Here is a 20,166-nt window from a genome sequence, read left to right as displayed (position 1 = left end):
ACACACACACACACACACACACACACACACACACACACACACACACATAAGCATATATATATATGCATAAACATGCCCAGAACATTTTTTTAGACCAACTATATGGGATAGTGGACAGTGGGATAGTGAACTTCAGGGCACCTATCTTTGCCTGCCAACTTTTCCTAGGAAGTAGGTGAACTATTAATTTTGATGCTTTAGTTCAGATGATGTTAAAGGTTTAAAAGAAGACAGTAACTGAGGGACGATTTAAAAAGTAGTTTTTCTAGTTTTATTTTAAAATCTATATTTCTTTATCATCTGGGTTTATAAAAACGGCAGCTGTCATACTTGACACTTTGCATGTCCTTTATTGGATAAACAAATTGGCTAATTTATAGCAAGCATTTGTTTTTCATAAACTTTTAAATATTCAAATTCTATTATATAAAAAACAGGGTAGCTCACATCCTCTTAGAAAAAAAGCACAGTATGAGTAAACTTGGAGCATCATGACTGTTCTTCTCCATGCTTCCCCCAAGAAGCCTCATGGTTTTGCCCTTCTTGGTCATGTGACCACTCTTGTTTCTCATCTCTGTACTTCCACTTACTTTCTTGGTGGTGCTTTAGGTTGAACCAAAGTGCCCCACCACTGAGGACCACTCTCAGCTCCTGTAACCACATTTTGCACACTTTGCATTTAATTTTGTAGGTTAAATATTCAACACTAAAAGAGTAAGACCCAAACTTAAGAGGCTGATTGCAAGGACACTTGGATATATTGTATCTCCTGGCCACCAGTCTCACTGTAGCTAGTCTTCTACAGATTCTTCACATACCAAGCTTCCGCTTTGGCAATGCTTCTACTTTATTGTCTTCACCAGCTTTTTCAAGCCCTTCCAACAATTTTATTATGTAAGAGGAAAGAAGGAGTACTTCTGAATGTTCATGTATTTTGCATTTACAGTTCACTGTTTTAGTCCCTTTATCACACACTGAGGTGGGAATGGTATAGAACCACTCACAGAAGGATCCAGCATGCTCAGGGGAGGAAATGAAAGAGGAGAGCATGCTGCTCTGGCTTTAATAACATTGATTAAAGCTTTAACATATAAACTATACGCATATACATAGTAAATGCTAACTTTTAATCATAGGAAATAGTAGTTGATTTACTGATGTTGGCTAGTGTGGGATGGTGATCTGGTACAGAATAGAAAAATCATCTCAAGCAACACATGCATAGTTTCAGCTAATTAGTCCAATGACCAACAATACAGATGTCCTAATTTTCTTTTCTTTTGTTGTCATAAGACATCAAAAGCAGCTTGGGAAGGAAAGGGTTTATTTGGCTTAGAATTTCCATCACTGAAGCAATCCAAAGCCGTAATCTGGAGGCAGAAACTGAAGCAGAGCCCATGGAGGAATATTGCTTACTGGCTTGCTTCTCATGCTTCCCTAAGCTTGCCATTGTGTATAACCCAGGACCACCTGCACATGGACAGCCCTGTCCACAGTGATCTGGGCACTCCCATCAATCACTTAGAATTCCCCACAGACTTGCCTGTAGGTAGGTCTACATAATGGAAACATTTTCTCAGTTGAGCTTCCATTTTACCAGATGACACTAGCTGTGTTAAGTTGATAAAAGAAACCCCAGCACAACAATAAAATTACGTTTTCCATAAGTCTATATATGAATTCTAAGTGTTTATATAATGTAATCTACCTTATAAACTTTGTGTTTTAAATTATGCTTGTTGTAACATTAATATTCTGTAAGTAATAACTGTTACAAACTAATTTTAAAACTGAGTACAGACAGCAATTTTATTATAGAAGCTACAGGCTTATGCCACGGGGCATATAAACATCGTTAAGCATACATACCAAAGTGGAGATGAATTATAGATTTCTATTCTAGCCTGGCCTGGAAATTGTGGCCATCTTCCGCTTCTGTTTCCTATGAGTGGCATGAACTACAATGCTTGGCAAAAGCTCATTTTTCAAAATAGAAGGAGTATGTATGTCAACCCAGAAGCTGTCCAGAAGTTTTCATCCTAAAAGCGCTTAACAGGCATCCGACACAGTAAGACAGACACTTGGTCCATTATATTGAATGTGTGGTTGGAAGCATGTTATAGTGCCCGATATAAAAGAGCAATTTTGTTATGGTTATTTGGTCACGGAGGAAAAATATCTGTAGAGGTTTTTTCTTTGGAGCAGATTGGGTGGGCGAGGGTCTTAGGAGGATGCTCTAGAACTGGCCACAGGTGTAGTTCTGCCCTCTAGTGGATATAGGTGAGAGAGTGCTTCAATGGCTACCTGTGCTTTAAGAGTAGCAACTATTCATTAAAAATCACTCACTAGGGGCTTGTGTGAGGTGCTAAGTGAAAGGCTGACTTGGAAAATGATAGCGGCTAAGGTAATATTGGTTCTTCGGCTTCGATGGTAGGGCGACTGGTTTCTAGATTCTATCCCAGCTATTCTGGTTGCATACACTCAGTGGGAAAAGGCGTCCTTCCTCAAGCTGTCATTGAACCTCGCCCTTTCATGACACATGGGGCTTCGGAGCACACCCCTGAGCAGGAAAGAATTTTGGAAACTGGCTCCATGATGACTAGCCCTCGCAAGACCAGAGAAGGAGCCAGGGCTGGTATTTACAAGTGATGGTACGAGGCGTGGGAGGCCGCTAACGAGAACACCAGCTTCTCTCTGCGTCGTCCGAGGAGATTGTGACGGCCGCGAGACGAGAGAGACTTTCAGAGCTGTGCAGAGATCGCCCAGGCGACTCTGTGACACGGCTATGGCTGTGCCTGTCTCTGTCTCGTTCCCGCGGCCGCCTTAAGAGAATGTGTGGCTGGAGACGGGGACAGGTTTGCTTCCGCCCCTTGCGCCGGTGGGTATATAGAAAGCGGACAGGCACCATCCCGAGAGCTCCAGAGGAGCCGTGGGCCCCGCGCGCAATCCTACACACCCTCTGCAACCCCCGACCACGTCCATTACTGCCGGCAGGTTCGGCCTCACTGCACTTCCGCTCACCAGCGCAGAGAGCCGGAGTGCGCCTGCGCGCGCGCCTCTCCCGGCGGAAGTGGTAGCGACAAAGCTCGGTGGGCGGCGGGCCGGGTAGTGCAGGGAGCGCCGGGCGGCGGGCGGCGGGGAGGGGCGGAGCGCCGGAGGCGGAGGCGGGAGCAGAGCTGCTCGGCCGTGCGCGGAGACGCGCGGAGCCGGCGGGCCGAGCTTGACGGGCCCCTCGCCGCTCCTCCTCTCCCCTCCCTGCCGCTGTCCTGCTCGTTCTCCTCCGGACGCGGCTGGGCTCCGTGTGGCGCCACCGTGCCACCAGCTGCGCCCGTTCGCCCGAGGCGCGTGGGGCGCCCCCGCAGCCCCGCGAGTGAGTCCTCGCAGCCTGGAGGGAGGGGGACGTCTGCGGTGTCGGGGAGGATTCCGGGTATCCACTCCTGCCCCTATTTCCAGAAACTTCCAGGTCTGGAGGGAAGGGGGCGTCCGGGGGATCGTCTCTTGCCCGTAGGGCGCCTCTTGGGCGCCGCCCGGCTGGCGTGTGTCGCTGGCGCAGCGGACGGCGCAGGGGGTGGACTAGGGTGGTGGCAGCTGGGCGGGGGTCGCCCTGCTCCTCTCCCCTCTCGTCAGCTCCGCTTCTCCTGGTTTCTCTTGCAGATGCTGCTGCTAGGGGTGGTGGGAGCAGCCGTGGGACGCGTGGCCGGGAGCGGGGGTGACAGCCTGGGATTCCGGGGTCTTCTCTTCCTTGTCCTCCTCCTCTCCTCTCTATTCCCAGTGTGGCCGTGGCTGACACTAAAGACTTTGTAGCCATCAACCAGAGTGCAGTTTCGATGGAAAATGAAGGTAAAGGCCCCTGGCAGATGGGTTTGTAACACAAGAGTTGAGGGTGTGGTGGTTTGCTTTTAAAGTAGCCTGTCTTTTCCCACCTTTTTATTTCCTGATTTTATGTAATTGATTTCCCCCCCTTTGCATGTGATGTCTGAGGATTTACTTCCCTAAGGGCATGTAGCTTTTATTTTGGTAACATGGGCATTGCGGGGATTAAGGTTCTGCGGGTGACAGCTTGATTCTGCTTCCCTGGGAAATTGTTATTTTCTTTAGCATAGGGAACGGAAGTTTCATGCTATTTGAGATAGCATCTGTGCACATCCTTATAGCTCTTTGAAAGGAATCCGTGGATGCGAGTGGAAAGGGGAAGAGAAGGCGATGGATCGGATCGCTGTATATTTGCATAGCAAGCTTTGTTAGGGTGTGTAACTGAATTATAAAAAGATTTTTAAAATAAATTCTAGCTTTGGCAAAAGGCGTTTTTGAACTCAGATTAAGGGGAAGGAAAAAACAAAACAAAACCTGAAAAACCCTAACCTTTGAGTTTAATGAAATTTTATGAGAGTTTCCTGTCTTAAAGTCCCTCCCTATTTCAAAACATCTTTGGGAGGTTGACAGTGGAACCTGTTTGTCCCCATTACACATTGTTTTAGACGCATTCGGCTGTCACGTTACGGAGCCACTTTGGCCTCATTCAAATAATGCTTTTCATTTATAGCACTTAGGTTTTAAAAAGTATTGAATAACTGAATAAATGATTTTTCTTCCCTCTTGAACTAACCATGTTTATTGTTTATACTGACTTCTGGCTTGTGTGTAATTATCTTTCTTTTTTTCCCCTTCCTTTTTTGACTGGACTGCAAGATGCTAGAAAAGGTATTTGACAAATAATCTCTTCCCTGCCTTCCCCCCCCCCCCCCGAATTGTTTGCCTTTAAAATCTTTATCTGGTACACAGGAGCTGCAGTTAAGCTGAATGCTTTTTCCATTGTTGAGAATGTAAGCTTGATTGGCTAAGCAGGACTTTAAATTTTAAAATAGGTGTTTCTTTTGGATGTCGTAATCTGTAATGCTATTGGAGAACCATGGCATATGTAGGAAATATGATGAGAGGCATGGTTAACTTGCCCAGTTTCATTCTGGAGGGATAATTGGTGGAGTGCATTTTCTGACATGCTAAAGTGTGTAACTGCAGAGGAGTTATGCTAATTGGATCTTGAGGAAAGCAGTTGTGTTTTTTTCTGATAGTATGGAAAATTGTTTTTCTAAGCCCTTTTCCTCTTGTCTTTTATAGATTTAAGAAAGTCAGATTTATTTTTTATAAGACAATATTAAGTCCATTCATATAGTGGTTTCTATTTAGAAATTTCAGTAAGTAAAATCTCAGAGTTATTGTACATCTGTGAGCTATTTTCAGTGTCTTACCAGATTTAGGAGAGTAGCCTGAAGTAGGTGGATGCTTGGCTGCTGGTTTTCTTTCTGGGTGTCCTAGGAATCAGAGCATGAGTAGTGGAGCTAGCGACCATCTGCTGAGGTAGAAGGGGTGATTGTTAGGAGTGTATCTGTATTTTATGGCCACACAAGAATGATGTGACCTCACAGTAAGAGTATAAACATCTTAAAAACTTGAAGGACTTTCTGCCCCATTATTTTTGACCATCAAGAAATAGTATTTGTTAATTTCTTACTAGATTAACATGTTTTCTAACTGTTTAAATATCTTTTAGAAGAACTCGGAGATAGCTTGGGATCTTCAACAGCAATTGACTATCTTAAAATAGATTGTATTTTTAACAGGTTAGTAAGTGTGGAGCCAAAATATTAAAATCTTGCCCTAATGCAAATCTGTATGGATTTTAGGCAAAAAATTTTACCATTGCTGAGTTTCACGTATAAATTGGGATTGAAAATGTGTAGCTTACAAAGTTGCCGTGCTGACTGAGAAACACTTCTTCTGGGAGGGGGTATGCTGGACAAGAGCATGGGTTTGTGCAGCTAGGCAGCTCACCGAATGCTGCATCTCCACCCTGTTCTCCCTTCTCCATACTGTTGAAGCTTTTTGTGCTCTGTTTCTTCATGTATAAAAGTAAGGGTTTTCATAAGTGCTCAAAACAGCATGTGGCATACAGTAAGTACTCAATAAATGTTAACTGTTAATAGCCTAGTCCACTGTGATGCATAGGGTTATGTGACGTGGCATTAAAGTCATGACAATTAAGGAATTTTTTTGTAGAGTTAGTGTTTTAAATCAAGGTTAGGGTTCCACCAAGCCATATTAGGAGAGTGTTAATTTCCCCAGTCCCCAAAATCTGATCCTGTGCTTCTGAGCATGGGATATTACCATCTCTGAGGGTTAGTATAGTAAGTGAAGCCAGAGGAATGGTTGACACAGCTTTAATAAGTGACTAAGCCGTGTTACTGTTGTCCAGAAAGAGTTTTCTAGTGGGTCAGCAGATAAATTACATGGTTAGGTGTGAACTAACTGTATAGGGTTATCTGATAGTAGCTCTCTGGAGCATCTTCATGGAAAGAGTTCTTAGCAGTCATGTTTAGAGTGGTTATGTCCTGGGAGGAAATGGCTTTATCCATTTACTTCAGACTTCAAATGGAGAGGTATTTACTATGGCACTAGATTTTGATTCTTCTAGACTTTTTTTCCCCCCACAGGGCCCACTTAAACATTTTCAGGAAAACTTGACTTATTTTTAGCCATAGTCGTCTAGATACTTCATGTGTACTTCCTACCAGTCAGTGGGAACACTTGAAGCCTTAATTAATTTCCAGGAATTTTAAGGATTTAGTCCTAGACAACCAATTGTTGGAATTTTTGTCTAAATACTTTGGAAGTTTTTTTTAAAAATACTTATTACAAGTCTAAAGTAACAGATAACTATCACTTAGTAATCTGAGATACACATATATACACATTTTTTATTTTTATTTTTTAAAAGTTGTTGATAGTTTGAAAGATGCCTTATTAGAAAAGACATTTGTAGCTGGAGGGTTTTACAGATATATATTTTTTTCCTTCCTGATAACTGGTTTAGTCTTTGCAACAAATCTGGTCTTTTTAAAGGGGCTTTTCTAAGAGTTTAATAATTTTTAAAAAAAATACTGTTTGATTGTCTTATTCTTGAGTAGAAATATTATAATCTCAGGATTTCAGGAAATGTTACATCCAGCTAGAAAACAACACCTTATCTTTTTTGATATCATTTGTATTTATACTTTTTAAAGTAGTTTGTCAACGCAGTTTCAGCTGGTCAGTTGTTTTGGGGTGGCTCAAGAAAGTGGTGTGTTAGGGCAGCTGGAGGGACTCTAGGATGGAAAGAGCAGAGGGAAAGAAAACACTTGACTTTTATTCCAACTTACAAAAGTATCTTAAGTCTCAAAAGTGTGTGAAATGTAGTTAATTTTATTTGTATGTTTATCTGTAAGATAGTCTTAGTTGGCACATAAAAATGGCCTGAAACTAAAAGAGTATATAAGAACATTTCTTAAACAGCAGAGACTATTTTAGAGTTTGTAAGTAATAGACTCAATAGCCTTTAAGAACTTTCTTTTTTACATTCTGTGTATGTGTGTGTGTATCTAAGTATGTGTGTGTACAATTGCACGTGGGCAGGTTAAAGGGCAACTTGGGAGTTGGTTAACTCCATCATAGGGGCTCTGCAGATTGGATTTAGGTTGTCAGGCTTGTTGGCAAGTGTCTTTACCCGCTGAGCTGTCTCACCAGACTAGCAGTAGTAGCCTTTTGACAGTTAACTTAGCGTGTGTGTGTGTGTGTGTGTGTGTGTGTTGATGCACCTGTATGTACATGTATGCTTATGGATGTACATGAGTGTAGAGGGCAGAGGTTACTTTCTGCTCTCAGCCTAGATAGCCTTAGTTTTTGAGGCAGGGTCTCTTACTGAACCTGGAGACACAGATTTAGCCAGGCTAGTTGGCCAGTGAGCTGCAGGGATCCACCCGTCTTGATTTTTCTATCCCCAGCTGGGGTTACAGACATGTCTGTCGCTGTGTCAAGATTTTATGAGGTTTCTGGGATCTGACCTCAGGTCCTCATGCTTATGAAATAGTTACTTCATGAACTAAAACATCCTGAGCCCTGGATTGTCTTAATGTTTTTGCCAATTAACGTCAACAGAATCAAATTTTGTTAATTGAAACATGAAACAAAATAGTTGTCTGGAGAACACACTCATGAGGCCCAAAGCTGGTTCTCTTTGTAAATTTTACTTAACCAGGATATGTTTTACAAGTTGAATTCTGTTTTAAAGGTGGCAGGAATACCATATCTTGGTAGTAAAGTAATTTGGGGTGAATTTGAAATTGCTTCTTTGTTACAGGCAAAAAGATAGCTTCTTGATAGGTTTGGTGGGACATATCCTTAATCCCAGTACTTGGGAGGCAGAGGCAGTGGGATCTTTATGCGGTCCAGGCCAGCCTAGTCTACAGACCAAGTTCCAGGACAGTCAAACAGCCAATACAGAGAAACCTTGTCTGTGGTGGTGGTGGTAGATAGCTTACCATTAGCTCAGGAGGGTCCTGAATTTACCTTGCTTTTAAAAGATAGTGTTTTTGTAATGACTTAAAGGCATCTGTAATGACAAAGCCCTTTCTGCTTTTCCTGAGGTCAAGTGGTAAAAGGAAATAAAGATGATTAGTGAGCTCTCAGGCTAGTGCTATAATTTCACACAAGAAAAAAATTTCTATAACATTTCAGGCTCAGTTGATACTTTTTTTATTTAAATATTTCTTTATGATTTTTAATGGCCAGAGTTTATATTCACTTACTAATTTATATGCATTTGTTACTGTATCCATTGTCTTTTGGCTTTAAGTCATTGTTGCAAGAGTTATTATAAGTCTTAGTATATAAGTAGATTGTTCAGATTGTGTTGAATTAGGTTCCCTTGGACCAAACTTGGATGGTTTTGAAATGTGAAAAGATTAGTGATTTGGGCAGTGACTAAACAAGTCAGGAACATTGTTTCAGAGTGGCTGTAACTGGCCCTTAATTTGTTTCTACTTGCTTTCTTTTTCTGCTACAGGTATTAGAGAATTTAGAAGTTGGACTTAGGTAATATGCCTGTTAACTACAATTGCTTAAGTGAAGCCTTTGGTTTTGACATGTAGTCGTTTTGTAAATGACAGAAAGTTGTGTGTCCATGCTCCCAGGATTCACGCAGTAATCTAACATGACGTCTTAGAAAGGCTTGGCAATATCCTTGTAAACATTATTTTTATTTACTCACGTAGAGTTAGACTGCAGCAGATGTTAGCTGAAGGGCTGCTTGTTCAGTCCTTCACAGAAAAACAGGACAGCTGAAGTGGAACCTGGAATGGTTCTGAACATTGTGCTGTCTTCAGCAGCTCATTGCCTTTGGCCCTGGGCAAGACTCTGGGTTAGATCCTACTGCAGCATGTAATCAGGAGGGATAAGCCTTTCTTAAGGAACATTGCAGTAATGTTTTAGGGCAAAGGTAATAACTTAAAAGGTGTTCTGAATTTCCTCTCATCCTGTGGCCTTTCACTTATAGCCCCCAGAACTCAGCCTTTGATGTTGTCATTTCATTCATACATGTTATGTTGTACCCATCCAGTTCTTCCCTCACAATGGCTCTAGTAGGCATTGCTTGGCTGTTGTAGTGTTTCTTTAGTAGAGTATTTGCTTTTCATCTGAGTTTCTACATTGGTGGTGTAGACATATTTGGCCCAGGTCTTTGGGAGTCTGAACTTTCTTATTCTGTGAAATGTCATTGCTATATTTTTTCCAGAGGAGGCAAAAGTTTTTCATGTCTTGAGTGCCAGAAATAGCAAGTGGTGCACTTTGTAAAGGCATGTTAAGTAATCTCTTCTATGGTTTTTCTTAATGCTTGTGAGGGCTGCTATTATCCAGAGTTGATATCTGGCTTGTGAATCTAAAACCTGTGATCTTGTGTGAAATCCAGTGTCCTGTCTACCCCAGAAAAAGACGTAACCATTGCCAACTGATTTTTGTTTGTTTGTCTTGTTTTTAAATGAGTCTTACAGGACTGTGTATGGAGAGAGGTTTTAAATCAAACACCAGTTCTGTTAAAAGATTTGTTAGAAGGCTCAAAGTAAATTCTTGTGGGTAGAGACTCTTGGGTTGTCTCTTACTCAGTCTGAGCAGGATCTGGCACGTAGGTATTATTGATTGAAAAGTTGGCTTTCGTTCTGCTTCTCTCATCTAGGGGTAATTTCACACTCCATAGAACATTTGGCTTTGTCTAGAGACATTATTGGTTGTCATTCTTGCAGTGGGCTTGTGGCATCTAGTTGGTAGACACCAAGGATGTTGATAGATATTGTCTTGTACACAGGTTAGCACCTCCCTCATCCCTCTTCCAAATGATGGGACCTGTTGAGAAACACTTTTCTGACCAGAGGGAAGACAATTACTTCTGAATCTTAGTTTCCTCCCTTCCCAAGAGGTGGTAACTACGCTTAGGTTTGTCAGGTTAAATAGGGTTTCATGTATACAGGTGCCCCATAGCCAAAAGCTGCAAAGCACATGCAGATTTTCTTTAACTTAGTTGAAGGAAAGAGTTGGGGAAATTTTGGTCACTGATGTTTTAGTTTAGTATTCAAAGGCTTTAAGTATTTGTCCAAGTTCTAAATTGGGTAAAGGAAGCCGTTGATAGGTTTGGTTTTTTTTTTTTTTATATAGATCAGTACTTTTCTTGTGGTTTTACTAAGTATGCTGCTTCTTTGGCTTGGGATTTTAGTATTTTATAATTAGTAGTAGACAGAAATATTGAAAGCTATATTAAATGTTTTAGCTTCTGCTAGTAAACTACTTTTAAGGACTTAGTAGCTCCCCACTGCACCTGTAATGACACACACTGACAGGCAAGCACAAGGGCGCCACAACAATCAATGGCTATGATTTCATAAGGTTTAGTCTGCAGTAGCCTGCAGTTATCACCAGCTCATTGCTTAATGAAGTGACTATTTATAAAAAGACAGAAAATAGGATGGGATCTAGCCTTTGCGGCTGCTCTCATCAACTGCAGTAAAAAAGTACCAGATCTGAAACAGGTCTAGGTAACATGACATACCCCCCATAGATGTCTTCAGTGACTTGTATGACATGATACTAGTGAAGTATGCCTACTTCGCAATTTGACTAAAACAACAGCAAAAAACCAATGCCAGATTCTTTCCATAGAATGATACAATTGAAGTGTGATTATTTATCTGATGGATGTAAATCTAATTGTTAAAGAAATTGTTTTTCTAAAATTGAGTTAAACTTTTTCTGTTATGTTAATGTTAGATTTACATAAAAGGTACAGTACTAGTTTCCAGAGTTCCCGGGCATCTGCCTCCTGGATTCCCTTATGGTTGCACTGTATATACACATGGTATAATTAACAAGCTCATGAAATCCACTATTATAAAATGCTCTTTCTAGCCCCCTGTAGGCTCTGTCTTCCCTTCTAGGTGTCATTGTCCTTGTATCCTTCTATCTGTCATGTTTCTAGTCTTCTTCCTCATTGTATGTGAGCTGGCTACTTGAAGAGTGATGGTCAGTTTTTCTTCCTAATTGTCCCTTGATTTAGTTCATTAGGTGATTGATTACTCATGATTGTATGTCTTATGACTGGTAAAGCTGTAGTGATCTCTTGATTAAGGTACTGTCTACCAGGTTTTTTCATTTAAAGTCGGTTACCCCTTTTGCAGTTACTAATCCAAATTATTTTACCTTTGTGCTAGAATAGTTAATAATCTCTTTGTCGTGAGCACTTCTAGTGGGGATGCACTTTACACCTGCGTGTCCCATCCGTGTGCTTTACCTTCCTTTCCTCAGGCTCGGTCTCCCATCTGTACTGTTTCTTGGAGGTGACAGTTACTTCTGTGATGTTTGCTTAATGACTGTCACTTTCCTCATTCCTGTGGGTCTTTTCTTAAAGATGTATTTATTTATGTATTTTACATATATGGATACTTTGTCTTCATGTGTATCTGTACAACAGAAGAGGGCCTTGGATCCCATGGAACCACAGTTGTGAGCCATCACGTGGATTCTGGGAGTTAACACTCAGGACCTCTGGAAGAGCAGCCACTGCTCTTTACTGTAGAGCCATCTCTCCAGCACCATTCCTATGGTTCTTCAGAATATACTGTTCTGTATTCCTGTTTATTATTTATGTGGATTTTGAATATTTATCTTATGAATTAACATAGAATATAGTTTTGTTGATCAAACTATTCCTGTGTCCTTTCTATAATGCAATCCTATTTTGATAGTACTAGTATACCTTCTGGTGCTACATGCTGTTTGGTGCATCTTGGTTGTTGTGTTTGTACCAACTGTAGAATTCTGTAGAATTACACCATTTTCCTAAAGGAGTTGGGAGTATATAGAGAACAGTACCTAGAAACCAACATGTGGCTGGTAGGTGACCTCAGTGCTCCTACGGTCTTGTTGAATTGAGTTAACAGATCATGTATAGTAACATGCACATCTACATGTTTTTGTTTCCTTGACTGTCACTTGTATTATACATGAATTCTGTAAGTGGACACTGATGATTGTTCCAACTTGTGGAACCACAAGTTTTACTCTAGTCTAATACTTGTTAAAGTGTCTTTCCTACTATATTCTGTGCTGCTTGGCCCTGGTCCTGGAACCCGGAATAGGGGCAATGAAGGAGTGTGGACAGGACAGTCACAGTGACACTTGTACAGAAAAGCTGGAGTCAGGAGGGCTGTGTGTGCTCTTATGAAGCCTCTCCAAATTCATGCAGCCTGAAGCTTCAGTGTTAATTATTTATAGCACCAAGGGGTTGTGATGTGGTGGGTTAGCAAGTGTCTGTAGGTAAGCAGTCTGAGGATAGACATCTGGGAGGAGGAAGCAGTGGTTGGTAGAGTTTGCATACATTGCAAACATTTGCACTTGGACCAAAGGCAGGCTTTGCTATATGTTCGAGCCTGATTTGGGATATCTGTGTGTGGGGGTGTCTGTCAACTTCCCATGGGTCTGAGACATCTGGATTTGGCTGGTCCCATATCAACAACATAGGCTTCCTCTGCCCCACAGCTTCCTTCTGTGTCTTTCTTCAATGTTCTCATCCCCAGCAATTGACTTGTTCATAACCATTGCCCCCTAAGAAGTACATTAAACATGTTGTTAGTGTGTATGAATGATGCAAATGTTTGGTTGTGCATACCATGCTGCACATGTGGAAGTTAGATGACAAATATGTGGGGTTTGTTCTCCGTCTGTCTTTATGTGGGTTCTGGGAATGAAACTCAGGTCACCAGGCTTGTGTGGCAAGTGTCTTTATCTGTTGAGCTATCTCTCTGGTTCAGGAAATAAAGTTTAAAGTAGAACACACTATTTTTCATTAGCTTTACTGTACATAGGCAGAGTCTCCTTTCTAGAGATCCTTGGCTTGGTCTCGTCCTTGCCGCCTTGGGTTTTCGTGTGCAGTGGGGCTTAGGTTCAGCTTCTTACCGTCTGTACTCTGTTCTAGCCCCTCCTTACATCCTGTTTGATTTTCAGTAATTTTAACTCTGTTTGAAGTGAATAGTGACCACATCTCTTTTCTGTTTATTTAGAGTAGGACACCTCTCCTGCTTTGTTGTAGAGAGCTGCTCATGAAAGGGCTGGATTTGCTTACAGTTGGGCAGAGCTGTATTGCTGTGCCTGACTGCAGTTGGAGGGTAAGGAGCTGTCGGAGGCCGTCATTCCCCTGGGCTGGCTGGCTTGGTTCCCTAGTTACACTTTTCAGTCCTCCATCTCCCCTCCACACTGGGGAATTCGTACCAGTTCTATGACTGTCAGTATTGGGTGTCGCTTCCCCAGATGAACCTTCTGTGCTCTGGATGCCTTGCTTTAGACTTAGAGACATCTGGCTAAATGCTTATTCTCTGTTGCTGTAGTAACTGATGATTTTTTTTGCTAAACCTTGACCTTTACTTTAAAAAAAAAATAGAATCCCCATCCTGTAAAATCCAGTTTTGTGTGTAACTCAGTGTGCGTCAGCATATTCACAGTGTCATGTATAGTCTGATTGCAGAGCTTTTACATTACTTCCCCGAAGAAATCTTTACCCTGTTAGCATTCACTTCATAGTCTTCCCTTCCTCAGCTCCTAGCAACCACTAATCTAGTTTCTGTGTTTGGATTTTCCTAGTCTGGGAATTTTGTATAAACGTAATTGAACAATATGAGACTTTTTATGTTTGGCTTCTTTTAGTTTATTCATGCTTTGGTATGTATTAGTACTTTATTCCTGTTCATGGCTGAATAATATTCTCAGGTATGGGTGTATCGTATTTACTAATTGGCCATTTGATGGACATTGAACTGTTTCTACTGTTGGGCAGTAATAAGTAATACTGCTGTGAATGTTCATAGATAGATTTTTGCATGAGTGTATGTTTTCCATTCTTTGGATGAATATGTAGGAGTGCCATGCTGAGCCATATGGTGATACAGTGTTTAAATGAGGAACTGCAGCAGTATGTGATCAGTGCAGGTGTCAAAATAATTCTTGACATCTTCTCCTACACGTTACCCTTCTGTTATTAAATCGCCACCCCAGGAGTGTGAAGTGGTTGTACATTCTAGTTTTGGTGTGTATTTCCCCAGTGACTGATGTTGCCCAGGACCTTTCCATGTGCTTATGACCATTTATGTATCTTTGCAGAAGTTCAGGTCTCTAACCACTTCATAATTTCCTTATTTTTATCTATCTATAGCTGTATCCATCCATCCTAGATATTGCATAGAAATATATCCTTTACCAATACTTACGTAAAAGTCAATTGCACAGTTATTTATTAGGCCATTATTAGAGATACGGTTTTCAGGTATTTCCCCTGTTCTTTGGGCGTTCATTTTTATTTCCTGATGTTGTAGTTTTCCTTCTATTTATCATAAAAATTGTGTTTATGTTTTTTGTTTGCTTTGGTTGTAGACTATGATGATTAAATGTGATACAGATTTATGTTTTATTCTGGGCATTTTAGTTTAGCTTTTGCCCTTGATCAATTTTGAGATAAAAATCCAGCTATATTGTTTTGCAGGGAATGCTACTATCCATTGTCATCCATTTAGGAGACTGGGTCTTCTCTGAGTTTTTGTGCCTTTGGTTTTCCATAAGTGAAGTTTCTTTCCTGGCCCATGGCTCTGTTCCATTGTCTCTGCCTGTGCTGATGCTAGCATCACACTGTGTGACTACTGCGTGGCTTTGTAGTAATTCTGAAACTGAAATATGAGGCCAGCTTTTCTCAGACTGCTTGTTTTGCTTTGGTTCCTTGCATTTCTGTGTGGGTTTTGGAATCTGCTTGTCTGTTTCTGTGAAAAAGGTACTTGGAATTTTTATAGGTGTTACAGTGACTTGTTCTTTACTGAGGAGTCAGTATTCTTATATAGGTTAAAAAAATAATGGCTTTTAAAGAAAGATTTTGTTTAGTTTTGTTTTATGTGTATGTGTGAGAGCCTACGTTGATACCTGTGTACCACATGCATGCCTGGTTTCCTAGGAGACCAGAAGACGGTGTCAGATTCCCATGAGCTGGGGTTACAGAGACTTGTGAGCCTCCTGATGTAAGTGTTGAGAACCAATCTGTGGTCCTCTGCAAGAGCAGCAAGTGCTCTAAGCTGTTGAGTCATTTCTCCAGCTCCACAAGTAAGGGTCTTTGGGCTGTTTACCTTGAGATAGGACCTTTTTCTAGGTAACTGTATAAAGAGGCTGTGTAAGAACTTTAACTCATTCTGTTTTATTTCTCTTCTCTTTGCTTGCTTCCACAAAGAATAACTTGGAGAAAAGATGAATTATTCAGTCAGGGTTATTAGGATGGCTAGATGACCTTAGAGAGGAAGTGGGAAGTTGGAGTGGGAAATACTTTAAAGAAAAAACATGATATGAAATCTCAAAATCAGTTATATATATACTTGAAATAATGAGAGAGTATACTTTCCTCAGAAGATTTTTTTAATCTACAAATAATAGTAACTTGTAGAGAAAAAAGGCAAAAGGCACAAGGATATACTTCACAGAGAGCGATTGTGGGTGGCCTCAAGAATGGAAAGGTTTGCAGTGCCAGTGGTGAAGAAGTAAACTCAGTAGAGCCAGCAGCAGCTGGGCACTGGCACATGTTTGCAGCAGAGGCAGATGGATCTGTAGTTCAGTGTCAGCCTGAGCTGATATGGCAAGATCCTGTCTGACCCCCTTCCCACCAAAAGCAGAAAAACAAACCTACATGCTAATAATGATTTCCTCCTCGTCTGATTGGTAGCAGTTAGAGCTCTGCTGATGCTAGGCCCTGGCCAGATTCCAAGCAGAGTGCAAGCTCCTGAACATTGTGAGAGAGTCCTGACACAGTTCTTTGGAGGTCTGTAGCAGTAACTACCAGAATAATAAACACATCAATATTGTCTCTTCTGAGTGCAGCTTAGACTTGCACAGTGGAGTGCTGTCCTGGGATGTCTATTGCAGCAGATGCGGTGACAGGGCCCAAGGTGAACTGAGTTAAAAAAAAAGTAATTGTAGCTGTTTGATTCTGTTTGTAATAATGATAAAAAAGAAACCAAAAGTATTTAAGCATGTCTACTCAGAAGGTGGTGGCACTGTGTGACTTGACAGCTCACCTCTGCGCATACGAGGATTGAGATATAGACCACCACCACGTGTATCTCAAACATTCTCTTATGACTTGGCTCCCCCTTTCCCTTTTTTAATGAGCAAGTTTTTATTTTTATAAAGAACATCATTAAAATAATATACTATACCTTAGGAATAAGAATTTTTTCCTCTGTGTACAATCCCTGCTGGTCTCTAGAGATAAATGCATTTTTTTGTTGTTATTTGTATTTGTTCTACTGCAAAGGATTAGAATGGACTTTAAGTACAACTCTTTGGTAGCATTTAGAACCTTTAATTTCATTCTTAAGTATTTTAAGCATGGGAGAAACTATGATTTACTAGCTGTGATTATGCTAGTATTTTGTTTCCGTGGTGCTGGGCCGCCAGTCCAGAGCTTTGTGAATGCTGAACAAATGCTCCATCGCTGAGCAAGAGCTGTCCTGACACTGCTGGATGTAGTTCCACTATGAAAAACATTTAAGAGCCAGCCTGAATGTGAGCCCCATAGAGGCCATGCTTTGGAAGTTAGGGCTCAGTATGGAGGGAAACATTTGATAGCATCTCCTCAGAGAGCCTACCCACTCAGTTCTGGAAACTTGTATGTGCACCTTACCATGGGTTCACAGTGGCAGTGAGATCCCCTGCACTTGGCTGATGAGTCCTAGAATTATCAGGATCAGAAGGGGGCCAACTTCCTATCCCATAGGACATGGTTCCAGTGCTTTCTTAAGACGTTTCTGGCAACTATTGGAGTTGGTTGTATTCATTTTGCTCTTAGACACATGCCATGCTTCCCATTCTGAAGTATTTGACTGTTTCTGCCATGTTCTTTTTTTTTTTTTTTATGGAGATCCGAGTAATGGTTAGACACTGCCCTCATTCAAGTGTCTTTTTCTTCCCACTAAAATTCTTTTTAAAAGTTTGTTTCCCTTCAACTCTTCTTAAAATTATTTCCAGAATTATTACTATGGTATGACATGTTTTCAAGTAGGCCCCAGTAGTGCCCTACAATGCACATAGACTCCTTAAGGCGTTCTTAGATCATTAAGTGTTCAGAGCTTGTTACTCCACTGGTGGAAAAGCTGTCTTTTTCTTTGTAACACAACTGAGGGTTGGTATTTACCTTTTTAGCACTGAAGTCACACTGAGGAGAGACTTTCACAGCCCTTTTTAAGTGGTGGATAAGGCAGCTTACTTTCTTTTTTCTCTGAATTACTATTCTAGAGCCTTACCATCTGGTACTTAGTAGTTGGTTTTTACATTTGTCTGTAATAAGTAGGAGTTTACTTTTGCAAAGAGGAAGTGGGGATCTACGAATTGGTGCCTGATAAGCTCCTTTGTTTTATTTCTATAATGAAGCCTGTGCTAATGTTATCTTGGATAAGGACTGATTTCTGAGTTGTCAGTAATGTATTAAACAGGATGCAACCTAGCTGAAGACATAGTGTACTGAGTTGCACAGTTGGGTTAGGATTCCTTTTCTGTAATATTGGTATGTTGAAAGATGAGGAATGAATTTATTCTTTTGTACTGCAGATTAGCAGTTTTCCTATCACCCTTTCTACTGTATATTTTTGGAATCCTTGTTGAATATCCATTTATAGTATATGCATAGACTTATTTCTGGGTTCTGGTCTGTTTCAGTTTACTCATTTGTTCTGAGTTATTCAATTTATTAGTGGACAGTTATTGATAGTAGTGTTCTATGAGTTGTATTTGTGTATTCAGGGTTAGAATGTTGTTTTTTCCTTTTTGCAGTTTTAGTTTGTTTTTGTTAGTCTAGTAAAGGGGTTTCAGTTTTATCTTTTCAAGAAGCCAACTCTTAGTCGGCCCCACCCATTGTTGTTTCATTTGCTTCTGTTCTAATCCTTGTCCCTAACTTTAGGCTCTGTTTCCTTCCTACTTTCTCTCCCTCCCTCTTCCTCTCTTCTTCTCCCTCCCCCCTCCCCCCTTGCCCTTTCTCTTCTCCTTGTCCTCTTAGTTCTTGTTCTTATTCTTCTTATTCTCTGTTACCCAGGGTCTGCTGTTACCCAGGCTAGCCTTGAGCTTTCTGTATAGTTAGAGATGACTTTGAATGTGGTTCTCCTGCTTCAGCCTCGCGGGGTTTTGTGCATACTAGACAAGTATTCACCAGCCAAACTATATTCTCAACTCTGCCTTTTCTGTTTTCTTGAAGTGTAAGGTAAGATTGTTTGAGACTTTTTTTTTTTTTAATGTAGGTATTTAGGCCAACAACTTCCCTCTTAGTACTATGCTTGCTACATCACATAAGTTTTGGTATCAGATGGAAGACCTCTGGCAGGAGAATGTTTGTAATTGATTTTTTATTGCATTGTTGAAGAAAAATGTTCAAACTTAACTTTAAAGTATACTAGGAAGAACTTTCATTGAAGGGTAAAAGTAGAAATTTTTGTTATATTTAAAGGTATCACAACACATGAGATAAATTTTATAAAGGGTCTGATTTCTATTTTTTGTTTATTGTGTTTCATAATAGAGTAAGAAATGTATTGTGTTTGTCAAAGAGAAGAAAGAATAGTTCTATATATTAACGTAGTGAAATTGCCAATATTAACTCTAGGGTTAAAGAGACTGAATGCTTTAGGAAAAAAAGGGTTACTACTATGTAAAACATTGGTTTTTGTAATGGACTGGATGTGTGTAAAGGATGGTTGGTAGGATTTTACCTTTTTTTAGTTTGAAGAAAGTGCTTAACATTTTGGCAAGTAAGAATTAGCAGATGAGCTGGAATGAATGAGAGAGAGAAAACTAACATGTGGCTAACGTTATCATTCTAAAGAGAAACTTAACTCATAGTGCCCTGGTTACTACTAATGTGCTTTCTAGTTAACAGAAGCATAATTAATAATATGTTTTCTTTGTGTCTGTCTTATTTCAGTTCACCTAGTATGCTTTCTAAGGTCATTCATGTTATGCTATGTGTCAAAGGTCTTTGCCTTTTGTCTTCTATTCAGGAAATTTTCTTAGGCCATACCTCCAACATGAAATGCATGTTTTATGGCTCATTGTTTGCAACTGTTGAAAGCCTATGGTTATTTACAAATTCACAGCAGTAAGAATAAGGGAGCTTTCTGAATACCTGAGTGATAGTGGATATATATTATTAAGTAAAAAGAAGGTACCTGCATTCGGTGTTACCTTAAACCAAAGAGGAAATAAGAAACCATGTACCTTATCTCTGCAGAAGGAAACAGAGGCAGGATAGGATCTGTTAGAAACAGATTGGTTATAGAGAGAAGGAAGAATGGAGGCAAGGAGCAACTCTTCTGTTTTACCTGATTTTAGTTTTGACAGAATTAAGTTACATTTTCATGTATTCAAGATTAACCAAGATGGTGTGTGTGTGTATGAATATATTTAATTCTCTGCTGCAGTGCTTTAGAATCTATAACACTTCTGAATATTACTTTCAATAAAATAAACAAATCTTGCTTGAGAAATGGTTAATCCTAGTGCTCTGATTAAGAAATACAAAGGTAATCTTGGTGTATCTTATGCTAGAAAATAAGGAAGTACTCAAAAGTTGGTGAGCACAGGTCAAAAGGACTTATAAGCCAGCCTGCCTATTCAGTGCTCCCTATGGGCTACATGTGGGACACCATAAGCAATAGAGTGATTGTATGATATATTATAATCCATAGACTCATAGGAGGTCCATGACATAAAATGTGGCTATAGGTATGTAAAGCTCACACA

General features: G+C 40.4%; 1 protein-coding gene across 6 annotated transcripts in view; it reads left to right on the top strand.

The window, feature by feature from the left end:
- The window catches only part of Atp2c1 (ATPase secretory pathway Ca2+ transporting 1), a 110,605-nt gene that overhangs the window by 21,846 nt on the left and 68,593 nt on the right, over window positions 1-20,166 (top strand). The window contains exons 1-3 of one of the 6 annotated variants that reach the window (XM_028756633.1): window positions 3,115-3,370; window positions 3,655-3,840; window positions 4,690-4,701. The exons of 2 other annotated variants lie outside the window; for them this stretch is intronic. In XM_028756633.1, the coding sequence (XP_028612466.1) occupies window positions 3,835-3,840; window positions 4,690-4,701 (18 nt within the window). In that variant the 5' untranslated portion in view covers window positions 3,115-3,370; window positions 3,655-3,834. Of the gene's footprint in view, window positions 1-3,083; window positions 3,371-3,445; window positions 3,464-3,654; window positions 3,841-4,689; window positions 4,702-18,593; window positions 18,632-20,166 lie in introns of those variants that run through there. 3 more of the 6 variants (XM_028756634.1, XM_028756638.1, XM_028756637.1) reach the window with 3 other exon arrangements.

This window comes from Grammomys surdaster, unplaced genomic scaffold (genome assembly GCF_004785775.1).
Source record: "Grammomys surdaster isolate TR1022 unplaced genomic scaffold, NIH_TR_1.0 126131, whole genome shotgun sequence".
Taxonomy (NCBI): Eukaryota; Metazoa; Chordata; class Mammalia; order Rodentia; family Muridae; genus Grammomys; species Grammomys surdaster.
The sequence above is the reverse complement of the archived record's forward strand: the minus strand, read 5'-3'. Positions and strand labels throughout refer to the sequence as shown.